Raw genomic sequence first — 14,164 nt, forward strand, 5'->3', positions numbered from 1 at the left:
CCTGAGAGGCAGGTTGTTCTGCACAAGGGGGATTGTTTGGAGACCCCCTTATTAAGGAGCTAGGCAAGTTTGTGCAGACCTTTAGCTCTCTGGATAAGGCACAGCCTCTATTAAGAAAATCTTTTCGTCAAGAGGTTTTGGAGAGGCTGGACGTGATAGGAGTGCTCGTCCGGCTAGTTCATGTCCTATTCTTCCCAGAGAGGCTAAGGATCCTGTCAGACCAAATACCAAGACCCTGTACGATTTGGTGGGGTTCTACCCTTCCCACCGCTTTCAGTTTACCTGAGGAGGCGGTCAAGGCCGTACCCAAAGACCTTTCCAAGGAAAGGGCTCTCCTTTCTTCCTAACTAAGAGTGGGAGGGCGGCTGGCTTTGTTCCAGGACAATTGATGGGAGGTGACTGCCAATGCCTGGGTCCTTCAAACGGTCCAGGGTTACTGTGTAGAGTTTGTGGGTACCCCAGTCCAACGGGTCAAGCCGCGCCCTTTGTTTTTTCCCCAAACTCAGTCTGCCTTGATCGACCAAGAAATCTCAGAGCTCCTAAGGAAAGGTGGGATTGTGAACTCAGTCTTGCATCCAAACGTTTTGTAAGCAACCTTTCCTTGGTAGAGAAGAGAGATGGGAGTCAATGACTGGTGAACAATTTGAGAGACTTCAACTAGTGGCTGGTTTACTTCCATTTTAAGATGGAGGGCATCATTCTTCTCCGTGATCTTCTGCGACCGGGAGACTGGCTAGTGGGATTAAATCTAAAAGATGCCTATCTCCTGCTTTTTCCTCCTCATTGCAGGTTTCTGTAGTTTGTTTGGGGTCATCAGGTCTTTGAATTTCAGACCCTTCCTTTTGATTTGTCCTCTGCCACTTGGTGTTTAACCTGGGTCCTCAAACTGTGGTCGAGTTGTTCCAAGGCAGGGGAGTTCGCTTGACTGTCTATTTAGACATTCTCTTGATGGACCAATGTCCGCGAGTGCTGGTGAGTCTTCTTCAGATGGCGGAGGACTTAATGGAGAGGCTGGGGTTTGTGATCAACAAATAGATATTGTTGTTGGTTCCGTCTCAGGTGATGACCTTTCTCTGGTTCATGTTCAATTCTCGGGTGTCTACCCTGAGTCTTCCCTCCAAGAAGATGGCGAGCTTCCTCCAGAAGCTGCGGAAGACAATAGACTACCCTTCCACATCCCTTAGACAATTGGCCAGGCTGGTGGGTCTGCTGGCTTTGTCCATCCAAGCAATCTTTCCTGGGCCCCTGCATAATAGGGCACTGCAATGACTAAAAGCGTGCTACTTGCACGGAGGTCTGCCCTAAGAGGCCCTTGTTCCACTCACGGACAATGTCAAAGAGGAAATGAGATGGTGGTTGGACCACATGGAGGCTTGGAATGGGAGGACCAACTTCAGTTCCAGTATGGACATCATTATTGTGTTCGACGCCAGTCTCACAGTTTGGGGGGCCAGCTGTGGGGGTGTATCCACAGGAGGAAAATGGTCTTTGATCAAACAGTTGATGCATGTAAACTCCCTATAACTCTTAGCAGGCTCCTTTGCAAGTCGCTGCTGGACGAAAGACAAGGTACAATGTTCACTCCTCCTGAAAATGGACAATATCTCTGCAGTGAGGTATATCAACTGTTTGGGGGATCCTCGCTCCAAATTGCTGGTGGAGCTAGCAAAAGGATTCTGGCAGTATTGTCCGGATCGGGAGATCTCGGTGATGGCAGAGTACCTTCCGGGGTAGTCCAACGAGGTGGCCGATTGGCATTCCAGATACCTTAAGGATCTCAGTGCATGGCAATTTCAACCGTAGGTGTTCCACATGATTAAAAGGATGGGGGGGGGGCTTTTTGGTGGACATGATTGCATCTCGCCTCGTTTGTCTCCTTCCCTGCTTCTTCGGCTAGGGGCCAGATCCGATGGCAGCTGTGACCCATGCATACCTCCGGAACTGGAGTCTGGAGACACGGTATGCTTTTCCCCCATTTTCAATGCTGACACGGTTGGCATCACAAGTGAGCAGACAGCAGGCGTCGCTGGTGGTGATTTTGCTAATTTGGAGGTCTAAGTTTGGTTTCAAGTGATGATGGAACTTTCTTGGGATTTTCCAATCCGTCTACTCCAGAGGTTGGATATCCTTCGGGATCCTCAGGGGAATCCCTTCCTTATGGTTCTGGAGGGGCACTTATTCCTTATGATGTGAAGTCAGTCAAAAAATTATTTTATTTGGCATAAGCCTTAAAAGTATAAAAACAATAAAATTTACAATTACACATTACATTAACACACAGAGTTCTTAGATCATTCTAATTCTTATTAACCAACCCTAGTTGCATAATTAATTCATTTGATTAAAAATCAAGTTCTTATAGTTCCTGATAGTGCAGCGTGCCAACTTAAATTATCACACATACGGTTCTGATTAGACTCTGGTCCTTGCGATCTCCCAAGTGCAATTTCCCATTTTGGAATGCTCCATGTTTTATTTCTTGCCTTGTTATGCGTAGCGAGGTTATCTAGAATACCATCAACTAATACCATTTTAGAATAAACAAGCTCTTCTTTCCTTTTACTTCCTCCATAATTCAAGTTCTTATAGATTCATAAAGTGCAACATGCCAACCAATTTATCCCCTATACAGCTCTGAAGAGCTCCATCCTTACTTTATCATAAAGTGCTTTTTTTGAATAAAAAGTGCTCTCCATATTATTTCTTGCCTTCTCCAAGCATTGAAAATGTCCTAAAATACCATCAACCAATATAATAGTAATCAATTCTAACATTTAAAAATCTACATTCTGCATTATACCCTACCTTCTATCAATCCCCATATATCTGAATATTTCCCTTTTCTCTCATATCAAAAAGTAGCCTAAGCGCTTGGTCCAGATTAGTAATATTATATTTCTTAAAAATGGGTTTTAAAAACTTCTTGCGCACTCCTAAAAACCATTGACAATCCACAGGTAAGTGTTGCATGGTATATTTCTGTTGTAAACCACATGTACATAGACCCTGGCTATCCTTAAGAAATGCTTTTGCTTTGGGATCCATATATCCAGGGTTCAGCCCAATTCGGAACTGTAACACTAAATTTCTTAATCTTGAATTAGAGTTTCTGTATACGGGAAGTTTTCCGGATTCCTCCATTCAGCTATCATAGCCTGTGTTGATATTTTATTTTCTAAGTACTTGAGGTCTAATTCTCTTGCTCTTTCCTTCACTATTATTCTTAAATTATACTTCGAGATTTGCGCACCACACCATTGGTTATCAGGTAAACCTAGGAGGACGCAGATCTTTTTTTTAACTGTCCTCTCACTTGTGATGCCCAATGTAACTCACTTATTGTAATTTCTTTCTTGCACAATCTCGCAATCTTACAGAACCCTTCACCTGTTATGCTTAACCAAAACTTCATTGCGGCTCGTAGGCCCAGATAAGTCCATGCCGTCATTTGACATTCTGCTCTTATGGCTTGAAACATACTCGAGGGGGGCAATGAAAGCATGCTCTTTACGCAGATGCTTTCTTCTGTTTCCCAATTTAGCTTCCCTGAGCAAGTTAAAACTTCCACCCCATATTGGAATTTGGGTGCAAACCATAGCATTAAAAGCCGAGATAACCGGCTGGAGAGAAGGACCTCCATATTTACTATTGAATTGTTTTAATCCCCAGACTGAAGATAAGGCTTTGTTTTTTAAAGTTTCAGTATGAACTTTCCATCTTAAATGTGAGTCGAACCTTATGACGTGAAGAATTTCAGGAGTAGATGGAAAATCCGAGGACTTTCGGAAACAGCTCAGGAGCTCTTGTCCAAAGCTTGGGCAGAAGGAACAAATGAAAGATACATTCCGCTTCGGGACATTGGGTGCGTTGGTGTTTGCAAAGGGATAGCAATCCCGTGGAATCCGGAATTGTTCATAATTTGAATTAGTTTGTCATCTTTGGTTTCGGAAGGGATGGCCTACAGGTCAGTAAATATTTTCTGTTCTGCGATTTCAACAGGTCAATTGCCCATTGAAGGCTTGCCAGTGGGGGAGCAGCATTAGGTCAGGAATAGTTGAGAGGGGTGCAGTTGTACATTCCTCCTGGTCCCCAGTATTCAGCCTGATAGGTCCTTAATCTTTTTCTGTCTTGGCTTCAGAATAAATACTTGTCCGGTAAACAATTGTCCGGTAAGTTGTCTATGTTACTATACTTAATATCTTGTAGAAGAGTCTCTGATGTAAAGGCCCTGGATATTTCAGGGAGAGTCTTCACCCTGGATGGTGTTACCTTTCATGTTTCCAGGAGAACAAAATGTAATTCCAGATTGGTTACTTATCCTTCATTTGTGCAACAGCCTAAGTTGTGTGCTGTCCGATGTTTGAAAATTTATAAAGCAGTTATGGAGGAGCTACGCCTGGCTGGGGAATGACAGCTCTTGATAGCCCTCCGTAAACTGTTTAGAGTGGTTTCATCTCCCACCATAGCACGGTGAGCGAGGGGCATTCTTTAGGAAGCAGGAATTGATGTTTCTATTTTTGGAGCCCACTCGGCAAGAGGTGCTATGGCGTCTAAGGTGTTTGCTTTTGGAGCCCGTCTGACGAACATCTTAAATGCGGCCGATCATCGGATTTGACATTTAAGACATTCTGCTTCAAGTCTGTAGTCCGTATGGCTTCATTGGTGATGGAGAAGCTTTGAACAAGCAGAATCTGAGCCTCCAGTCCTGACATAGAATGAAAACTTTCGTAATGGAAAGTTTCAGTTCTATTAAGGACACAGAGGCGAGGATTATTCCCACCCATAACAAGGACCTTGTGCCCTCCCTATTCAAATGTTGGATGTCTTTGCAAGCTTGATGAGATCCTATTTCTTTGTTTATGCTAAATTTCTGACCTGTTATTCAACAAGATGTTTTACTTACGGATCACAGGTTTGTCATGTTTAACACCTATGATGGGTAGAAGATTGTGATGTTCCTATTGTTGGATTGCTGTTGATTTGCTGATCATAGCCAGCAAGTTTTAGATGGAGTTTGCAAGATGGTTCTTCTTTGCGGGAAACAGGACCTCCAAGCAAGATTAATTGGCGAGTACATGGAGTATATGAATTTGTTGGCACCTGTTGCACGAACAAAGAACAGTTTAGAGGGACTATATTATGCGGACTGTTCAATGATTGGTTGATCTGGTGTTCTGCTTTGCCCTAAGGTTATTGGGAAAGGCAGTTTGTTCTTGAGCAAGGCTGCTGTAAAATAAAGTGAAGAAAGAAGAGCATAATACCCGCCTCTGTGTCCTTTTTGGAATTGATACTTTCCGTTAAGAAAGCTAGGAAATTTTTCTTTTCACACAACTGGTGTATTTAATGCTCCAATACGACCATTGTAAGTTGGCACAGAAATTTCACCAGGGGTGTGGAAGTTAAATGTTATAGTAGGACTGCAGTGTGTACTTGCTACACTCCTATATCTAAACAAACATTTGCAATGCAGTGAATCTTGCGTTTGCTTGAGTTAGAGCTATTAGCTTTTTAAGCTCCTAACTGGACTTTTCTTGCCACATAAACTGAAAAGTAAAACAGTTTCACATAAGCGAGCCGATGGCCGCCATGAGTGCGAAGCACACACACACAAAAAGAAACAAAAGTTTGCTTGCAATGAAACATATTGGCAAACGTGCAATTATCCATTTAACCGGCAAAAGTGCAATTATCCGTGTAACAGATTGGATGTCATGCAAAGCGCTCAACTACTGCCTAGGGAGATTGCGCTGCCTACGAAATAATGAGAAAAAGTAGTCCAGAAACCATAGGAAAACATGGAGCCTCGTATGTTTTCAGTAGTTGGCCGATGCGCTTGAGGATGGCTAAACATTGGAAAAGGCATGATGTGTGCATGCCTTTCACTAATGAAATCAAGCGAATTTTAAAAGGCAGGTCCACGAACCAATGAAAGTGATGGGTGTCGTTAAAAGCCCATAATGAGATAACACCAGGGACAGAACACTTTGCGTGCTCGACCCTAAAAATATATGGCTGCCAGGAGCATCACTGTCTTATGGCTGGATTGCAGTTTAAATGTACTGCAGAAAGGAAAGAAACAATGCCTATGCCACGGAGGAAAAGCTGTTTTACATATTAGTAAGCCAGTTTTGAATTGTGCCTTGTAAACTCACAGGGTGGGGTGTTATAATATATAAAATACAGTGGAAATTGGAAACGGAAATGGTGTGTCCTTTCAGTGATTAAATATCCCCAAACCACTTTTTAGTGTATATGTCAAACTGCATCATCCATAAACAGGCCTTTGTATATTTCAAACATCTACTATATTAGGTCTTAGCCTGGAAGAATGCTATCGGTATGATTGAAAGTTTTTTCCACTTAGTTTTCAAGAACTCTTTTCTTATCTGAGGCCCAAGACACATTCCTTTGTGGAGTTAACCTTTCTTTCAATATGACTAGAGCTTGGCTTTTGGATTGAGGTAAATATGGGCATTATCAAGAACTGGGTTCTTAATATGGATTAGTCATCTGGGAGGGGGACATAAATAGGTGGCAAAATAAAGGACATCCTTCACTTTACATCTTTTTACTTGGAAATTACAAATGGGGTTGACAGGATCCGCTCCATTCATTGTGAGGATTGTCTGGATTCTCTGGCTCCAGTCTCGGTATTGGGGAAAAACAGTTCTTGCTCCTGACAAAGAGAGAAGACCTCATCTGAATTGCTGAGTGGTTTAGAGAGAGACAGAGCACTTTCTGAGGGAAGAAAGTGTTGGTCATTTTGGATTTAGGGCATAGGAGTTTGGGATAAGGCAAGAAGGTAGACAGGAGTGGGTGGGAGAAATTCTCCAGTCCCTGGCTGATGCCCATGATAAGACTGGCACCTCACGGCCACCTCCCAATAACGTTAATGAACCTGGAAAGATTACATCTGAATAATGATATCCTGTTGGAAGAAAGAAGACTCGAAGGCTCCTAAATCCTTTTGGTATTTAGGGTCTGGAACTGTTCCGCAAGGGTCAGGTAGCTGACCTCTTGTTTGCCTGCTCCAATGACACACAAAGCAGCAGGATTCGTGACCCCTAAACAGTCCAGCTGACCGCATAGGGCTCAGCCTTGCAGGATCCCTGGTTGGAAAGAGACCTGTGGCATAGAAGCCTCTGCTGAAGACCTGGTGACTGCAGGAGTAACCAGAAAAAAACCTTTCCAGAAGTTGGGAGAAACAGGAATTTTGACATTTTTTCCCCCTCTAGAGCTTTGTGATGGGATGCTGAGGCTTTCCCACTTAAGTTGTATCCAAGGCAGGCATCCAAACCCGGCTTGGTCTGCTCTGAGCTCTTTACTACAATTAAAGCATGTTCATCTGGACCTCACAATAAAGATATCAGATCTCATTGATCCCTGCCCGGCTACTGCTTTCAGTGTTGACAGGCTGCTGGATTTCCAGAATCAGAAACGTTCTGAAGTGACATCAGTGGTAGCTTGACTATGACATATGACTTTGAGGAAAGTTCACTGACTTCAGCTTTGATCCTTGCCCTTTGGAGGATTCTGACATCCAAAATGTACACTGTATCAGAAGGTAAAATCTTTGACTGGGACAACCATCTTGGTGTATACAGCCTCCACTTCATCACGTTTGGCCTGAAATTGCTCCTAGGGATCAACAAGGAACAGATAATTTTCAACAGTGCTTTGCTTTTCATGTGTGCTTTTTGTCTTAAAACTTTACTAATTCATTTATCTGTTTTCCCTTATCCAATTTTAATTATTTTCGTGTCTTTTGGTTTCATCAACGTTATCAATAATATTGTATTCTTTGTTTGACCTTTGGAACTACTTAAACCTAACACACTTTCCTCAGGGGAACTGCCTACTGTTTGTGCTATATATGCCAGGCGTTGATCAGAGTCACCGAGACTTGTGTTGAGACGCAATGTATTATTAAGTTGGTAAGTGTACCCCTTTTGGAAATTAATAATCTACTTTCTTTCTTTCAATAATTTAGCATTGTGTCTTGACATATATACTGTGTGTAGTTCAGCGGTCACGTTTCATTTGCTTTTTTGGGTCCCTCCATACCGCCCGAGAAGAAAATGTCTTCTGTTTTTGTTTCTGGCTGCGTGTCGACAAGACTTGTCTACTGCAGTATGCTAATTACCCATAGAGCAAAGAATTTATTTCAAATGTGTTTTGTCTTGTTCCCAAAGCCTTTCACTCCGCAGACGCTCTGTGTTTATCTAATTTAGTCTATTCTTATAAGCACAGCTGCAGCCTAATTTCTCATTGTGCCTTCAGACATTTGGGGGCCAAGTTATTAAAATCTCATTTCAACTACAACAGACCCTGCATCACCGTACTTTCGGAACGGCTCTTGAAACCCGCCTGTTCCTCTAGTGGTCACTTTTGCTGGTCGGTTTTGCGGCCTTAAGCGCCAAGAAATCTCTGCATCTAAGGGTGCTTCATATTTACAGTAAATGAAGAAATGTAATTTCTATTCTCCCAGTTGAATAGCTGTAGGTTGTAGTGACACTGCAGACGAATTCACAGCTCAGGTAGACAGTTTGCATCGAACACGTTTACTGCCTACTAAATGCTGAGGTGCGCCTAATACAGAGGTGTCGTGGTTGTATTGTAATGTCTTCCACTGTTTTTTTGTTCATGTGCTAAAGTGGATCTTGGTTGTGAGGGATTGTTTGTAATTGATGGATGACACACCGTAATTAATCCACGTTGCCTCCTTTTTAGAGTGAGAAACGAAGCTCCAATTTCATGTACTTGATGGTCGAATTTCCCTGCGTAACAAGTGATGGTAAAGAATATGCAATTGTTTACTACGAGAAGGTAGGTAACTGGTGAATTTTACATTTGTGTAAAGCGTGTATTCGATTCCCTGCCTGTAAACAGCAGCTTTTCAGTTGACCAAAATATTGTTTTCCTATGTGCCGTAATCAGCAGTACTAGTTTTTATCAAATTTGAATTACAACGAGGAATTTTGTTTTGAGAATTTGTAAATGTGTTGCTGCTGCTAAAATCTTTAAATGTTTAGTCTCAGGTCCTGCTCTCTAGTTAACAAATGCTGTTTCCTCTCGCATCATTCTAAATGTAAGCAGCCAGTTTCTTCGGGTCCCATCTGTATTTTATAGTACGAGGGCACGTGCCTAAACGCATTGTATCTAAGTGTCAGCAGATTTAGGGGAAATGAATCATGACAAACCTTAGTTTAAATGAGTGGATGAGTGAGCCGCTTTCCCACAATATTAGTGTTCCCTTTATGAAGGGAGACCCCTAACACCTATGCAGCCCCTACCTTCCCCTTTGCTTTTTTAGCTCGCGCGCACAAGCGCTTTCCGACCTGTTGTAAGTATTCTGTGGGCTTTTAACCCCTTCGCTGCCAGGCCTTTTCCCCCTCCTGTGCCAGGCCTTTTTTTGCCTATTTGGGGCAGTTCGCGCTTAGGCCCTCATAACTTTTTGTCCACATAAGCTAACCAAGCCAAATTTGCGTCCTTTTTTTCCAACATCCTAGGGATTCTAGAGGTACCCAGACTTTGTGGGTTCCCTTGAAGGAGGCCAAGAAATTGGCCAAAATACAGTGAAAATTTCGTTTTTTTCAAAAAAATTGGAAAAAGTGGCTGCAGAAGAAGGCTTGTGGATTTCCCCCTGAAAATGGCATCAACAAAGGGTTTGCAGTGCTAAACTCAGCAGCTTCCTAGCTTTCAGGAACAGGCAGACTTGAATCAGAAAAACCAATTTTTCAAAACAATTTTGGCATTTTACTGGGGCATACCCCATTTTTGCAATTTTTTGTGCTTTCAGCCTCCTTCCAGTCAGTGACAGGAATGGGCATGAAACCAATGCTGGATCCCAGAAACCTAACCATTTCTGAAAAGTAGACAAAATTCTGAATTCAGCAAGGGGTCATTTGTGTAGATCCTACAAGGGTTTCCTACAGAAAATAACAACTGAAAAAGAAAAATATTGAAATTGAGGTGAAAAAAACATAAATGTTTCTCTACGTTTTACTCTGTAACTTTTCCCTGCAATGTCAGATTATCGAAAGCAATATACTGTTACATCTGCTGGACTCCTCTGGTTGCGGGGATATATAGGGCTTGTAGGTTCATCAAGAACCCAAGGAACCCAGAGCCAATAAATGAGCTGCACCCTGACGTGCGTTTTCATTCTATACCGGGTATACAGCAATTCATTTGCTGAAATATAAAGAGTAAAAAATTGCTATCAAGAAAACCTTTGCATTTCCAAAAAGGGCACAGGATAAGGTGCTGAGGAGCAGTGGTTATTTGCACATCTCTGAATTCCGGGGTGACCATACAAGCATGTGAATTATAGGGAATTTCTCAAATAGATGTCTTTTTACACACTCTCCTATATTTGGAAGGAAAAAATGTAGAGAAAGACAAGGGGCAATAGCACTTGTTTTGCTAATCTATGTTCCCCCAAGTCTCCCGATAAAAATGATACCTCACTTGCGTGGGTAGGCCTAGCGCCCGCGACAGGAAACACCCCAAAGCGCAACGTGGACACATCCTAAATTTTGGAAAAAAACAGAGGTGTTTTTTGCGAAGTGCCTACCTGTAGATTTTGGCCTCTAGCTCAGCCGGCACCTAGGGAAACCTACCAAACCTGTGCATTTCTGAAAACTAAAGACCTAGGGGAATCCAAGGAGGGGTGACTTGCGGGGCTCGGACCAGGTTCTGTTACCCAGAATCCTTTGCAAACCTCAAAATTTGGCTAAAAAAACACATGTTCCTTACATTTCTGTGGCAGAAAGTTCTGGAATCTGAGAGGAGCTACAAATTTCCTTCCACCCAGCGTTCCCCCAAGTCTCCCGATCAAAATGATACCTCACTTGCGTGGGTAGGCCTAGCGCCGGCGACAGGAAACACCCCAAAGCGCAACGTGGACACATCCTAAATCTTGGAAAAAAACAGAGGTGTTTTTTGCGAAGTGCCTACCTGTAGATTTTGGCCTCTAGCTCAGCCGGCACCTAGGGAAAGCTACCAAACCTGTGCATTTCTGAAAACTAGAGACCTAGGGGAATCCAAGGAGGGGTGACTTGCGGGGCTCGGACCAGGTTCTGTTACCCAGAATCCTTTGCAAACCTCAAAATTTGGCTAAAAAAACACATGTTCCTCACATTTCTTTGGCAGAAAGTTCTGGAATCTGAGAGGAGCTACAAATTTCCTTCCACACAGCGTTCCCCCAAGTCTCCCGATAAAAATGATACCTCACTTGCGTGGGTAGGCCTAGCGCCGGCGACAGGAAACACCCCAAAGCGCAACGTGGACACATCCTAAATTTTGGAAAAAAACAGAGGTGTTTTTTGCGAAGTGCCTACCTGTAGATTTTGGCCTCTAGCTCAGCCGGCACCTAGGGAAACCTACCAAACCTGTGCATTTCTGAAACTAGAGACCTAGGGGAATCCAAGAAGGGGTGACTTGCGGGGCTCGGACCAGGTTCTGTTACCCATAATCCTTTGCAAACCTCAAAATTTGGCTAAAAAAACACATGTTCCTCACATTTCTGTGGCAGAAAGTTCTGGAATCTGAGAGGAGCTACAAATTTCCTTCCACCCAGCGTTCCCCCAAGTCTCCCGATAAAAATGATACCTCACTTGCGTGGGTAGGCCTAGCGCTGGCGACAGGAAACACCCCAAAGCGCAACGTGGACACATCCTAAATTTTGGAAAAAAACAGAGGTGTTTTTTGTGAAGTGCCTACCTGTAGATTTTGGCCTCTAGCTCAGCCGGCACCTAGGGAAAGCTACCAAACCTGTGCATTTCTGAAAACTAGAGACCTAGGGGAATCCAAGGAGGGGTGACTTGCGGGGCTCGGACCAGGTTCTGTTACCCAGAATCCTTTGCAAACCTCAAAATTTGGCTAAAAAAACACATGTCCCTCACATTTTTGTGGCAGAAAGTTCTGGAATCTGAGAGGAGCTACAAATTTCCTTCCACGCAGCGTTCCCCCAAGTCTCCCGATAAAAATGATACCTCACTTGCATGGGTAGGCCTAGCGCTGGCGGCAGGAAACACCCCAAAGCGCAACGTGGACACATCCTAAATTTTGGAAAAAAACAGAGGTGTTTTTTGCGAAGTGCCTACCTGTAGATTTTGGCCTCTAGCTCAGCCGGCACCTAGGGAAACCTACCAAACCTGTGCATTTCTGAAAACTAGAGACCTAGGGGAATCCAACGAGGGGTGACTTGCGGGGCTCGGACCAGGTTCTGTTACCCAGAATCCTTTGCAAACCTCAAAATTTGGCTAAAAAAACACATGTTCCTCACATTTCTGTGGCAGAAAGTTCTGGAATCTGATAGGAGCCACAAATTTCCTTCCACCCAGCGTTCCCCCAAGTCTCCCGATAAAAATGATACCTCACTTGCGTGGGTAGGCCTAGCGCCCACGAAAGGAAATGGCCCTTGCCTGATGGGTCGCTCCCCATCTCGAAAAAAACAAACAAACAAAAAAAGAAACACAACAAAAAAATTTGCCCTGGTGCCCTGAGGGTTCTGCCCCCCCCGGGGGCAGTTCGGCCTAATAATAGGCCGATCTGCCCCCAGGGGGGGCAGAAATGGCCTAAAATAAATTCCCCCCCCCCCAACCTCCACCCCCCACGGGAGCGACCCTTGCCTACGGGGTCGCTCCCCCTGCGTGACATTGGCGCCAAAAAACAAATCCCCGGTGCCTAGTGGTTTCTGCCCCCTTGGGGGCAGATTGACCTAAAATCGGCCAATCTGCCCCCAAGGGGGGCAGAAATGGCCTAAATACAATTTGCCCCCCAGGGGAGCGACCCTTGCCTGATGGGTCGCTCCCCATCTCGAAAAAAACAAACAAACAAAAAAAAAACAACACAAAAAAAAAAATTCCCTGGTGCCTAGAGGGTTCTGCCCCCCTGGAGGCAGTTCGGCCTAATAATAGGCCGATCTGCCCCCAGGGGGGGCAGAAATGGCCTAAAATAAATTTGCCCCCCCCCCAACACCCCCTCCCGGGGGCGACCCTTGCCTACGGGGTCGCTCCCCCTGCGTGACATTGGCGCCAAAAAACAAATCCCCGGTGCCTAGTGGTTTCTGCTCCTTGGGGGCAGATTGACCTAAAATCTGCCAATCTGCACCCAAGGGGGGCAGAAATGGCCTCAATACAATTTGCCCCCCAGAGGAGCGACCCTTGCCTGATGGGTCGCTCCCCATCTCGAAAAAAAAAAAAACACAACAAAAAAATTTGCCCTGAGGGTTCTGCCCCCCCCTGGGGGCAGTTCGGCCTAGTAATAGGCCGATCTGCCCCCAGGGGGGGCAGAAATGGCCTAAAATAAATTTGTCCCCCCCCCCCCCCGGCCCCCACCCCGCCCCGGGAGCGACCCTTGCCTACGGGGTCACTCCCCCTGCGTGACATTGGCGCCAAAAAACAAATCCCCGGTGCCTAGTGGTTTCTGCCCCCTTGGGGGCAGATTGACCTAAAATCGGCCAATCTGCCCCCAAGGGGGGCAGAAATGGCCTAAATACAATTTGACCCCCAGGGGAGCGACCCTTGCCTGATGGGTCGCTCCCCATCTCGAAAAAAACAAACAAACAAAAAAAAAACACAAAAAAAAAATTTGCCCTGGTGCCCTGAGGGTTCTGCCCCCCCCTGGGGGCAGTTCGGCCTAATAATAGGCCGATCTGCCCCCAGGGGGGGCAGAAATGGCCTAAAATAAATTTGTCACCCCCCTGGCCCCCAGCCCCCACCCCCCCCGGGAGCGACCCTTGCCTACGGGGTCGCTCCCCCTGCGTGACATTGGCGCCAAAAAACAAATCCCCGGTGCCTAGTGGTTTCTGCCCCCTTGGGGGCAGATTGACCTAAAATCGGCCAATCTGCCCCCAGGGGGGCAGAAATGGCCTCAATACAATTTGCCCCCCAAGGGGAGCGACCCTTGCCTGATGGGTCGCTCCCCATCTCTAAAAAAACAAACAAACAAACAAAAAAAATTGCCCTGGCGCCTAGAGGTTTCTGCCCCCCCCCCGGGGGCAGATCAGCCTAATATTAGGCCGATCTGCCCCCGGGGGGGCAGAAATGGCCTAAAATAAATTTGCCCCCCCCCCCCAACCCCCACCCCACCCGGGAGCGACCCTTGCCTACGGGGTCGCTCCCCCTGCGTGACATTGGCGCCACAAAACAAATCCCCG

At 45.2% G+C, this 14,164-nt stretch overlaps 1 protein-coding gene across 1 annotated transcript in view; it reads left to right on the forward strand.

The window, feature by feature from the left end:
• The window catches only part of PIK3C3 (phosphatidylinositol 3-kinase catalytic subunit type 3), a 699,052-nt gene that overhangs the window by 132,942 nt on the left and 551,946 nt on the right, over positions 1 to 14,164 (forward strand). Inside the window, exon 6 of the mRNA XM_069218786.1 lies at positions 8,731 to 8,826. Within this exon, the coding sequence (XP_069074887.1) occupies positions 8,731 to 8,826 (96 nt within the window). The remainder of the gene's footprint in view (positions 1 to 8,730; positions 8,827 to 14,164) is intronic.

This window comes from Pleurodeles waltl, chromosome 1_1, assembly GCF_031143425.1.
Source record: "Pleurodeles waltl isolate 20211129_DDA chromosome 1_1, aPleWal1.hap1.20221129, whole genome shotgun sequence".
In the NCBI taxonomy this organism is placed as follows: domain Eukaryota; kingdom Metazoa; phylum Chordata; class Amphibia; order Caudata; family Salamandridae; genus Pleurodeles; species Pleurodeles waltl.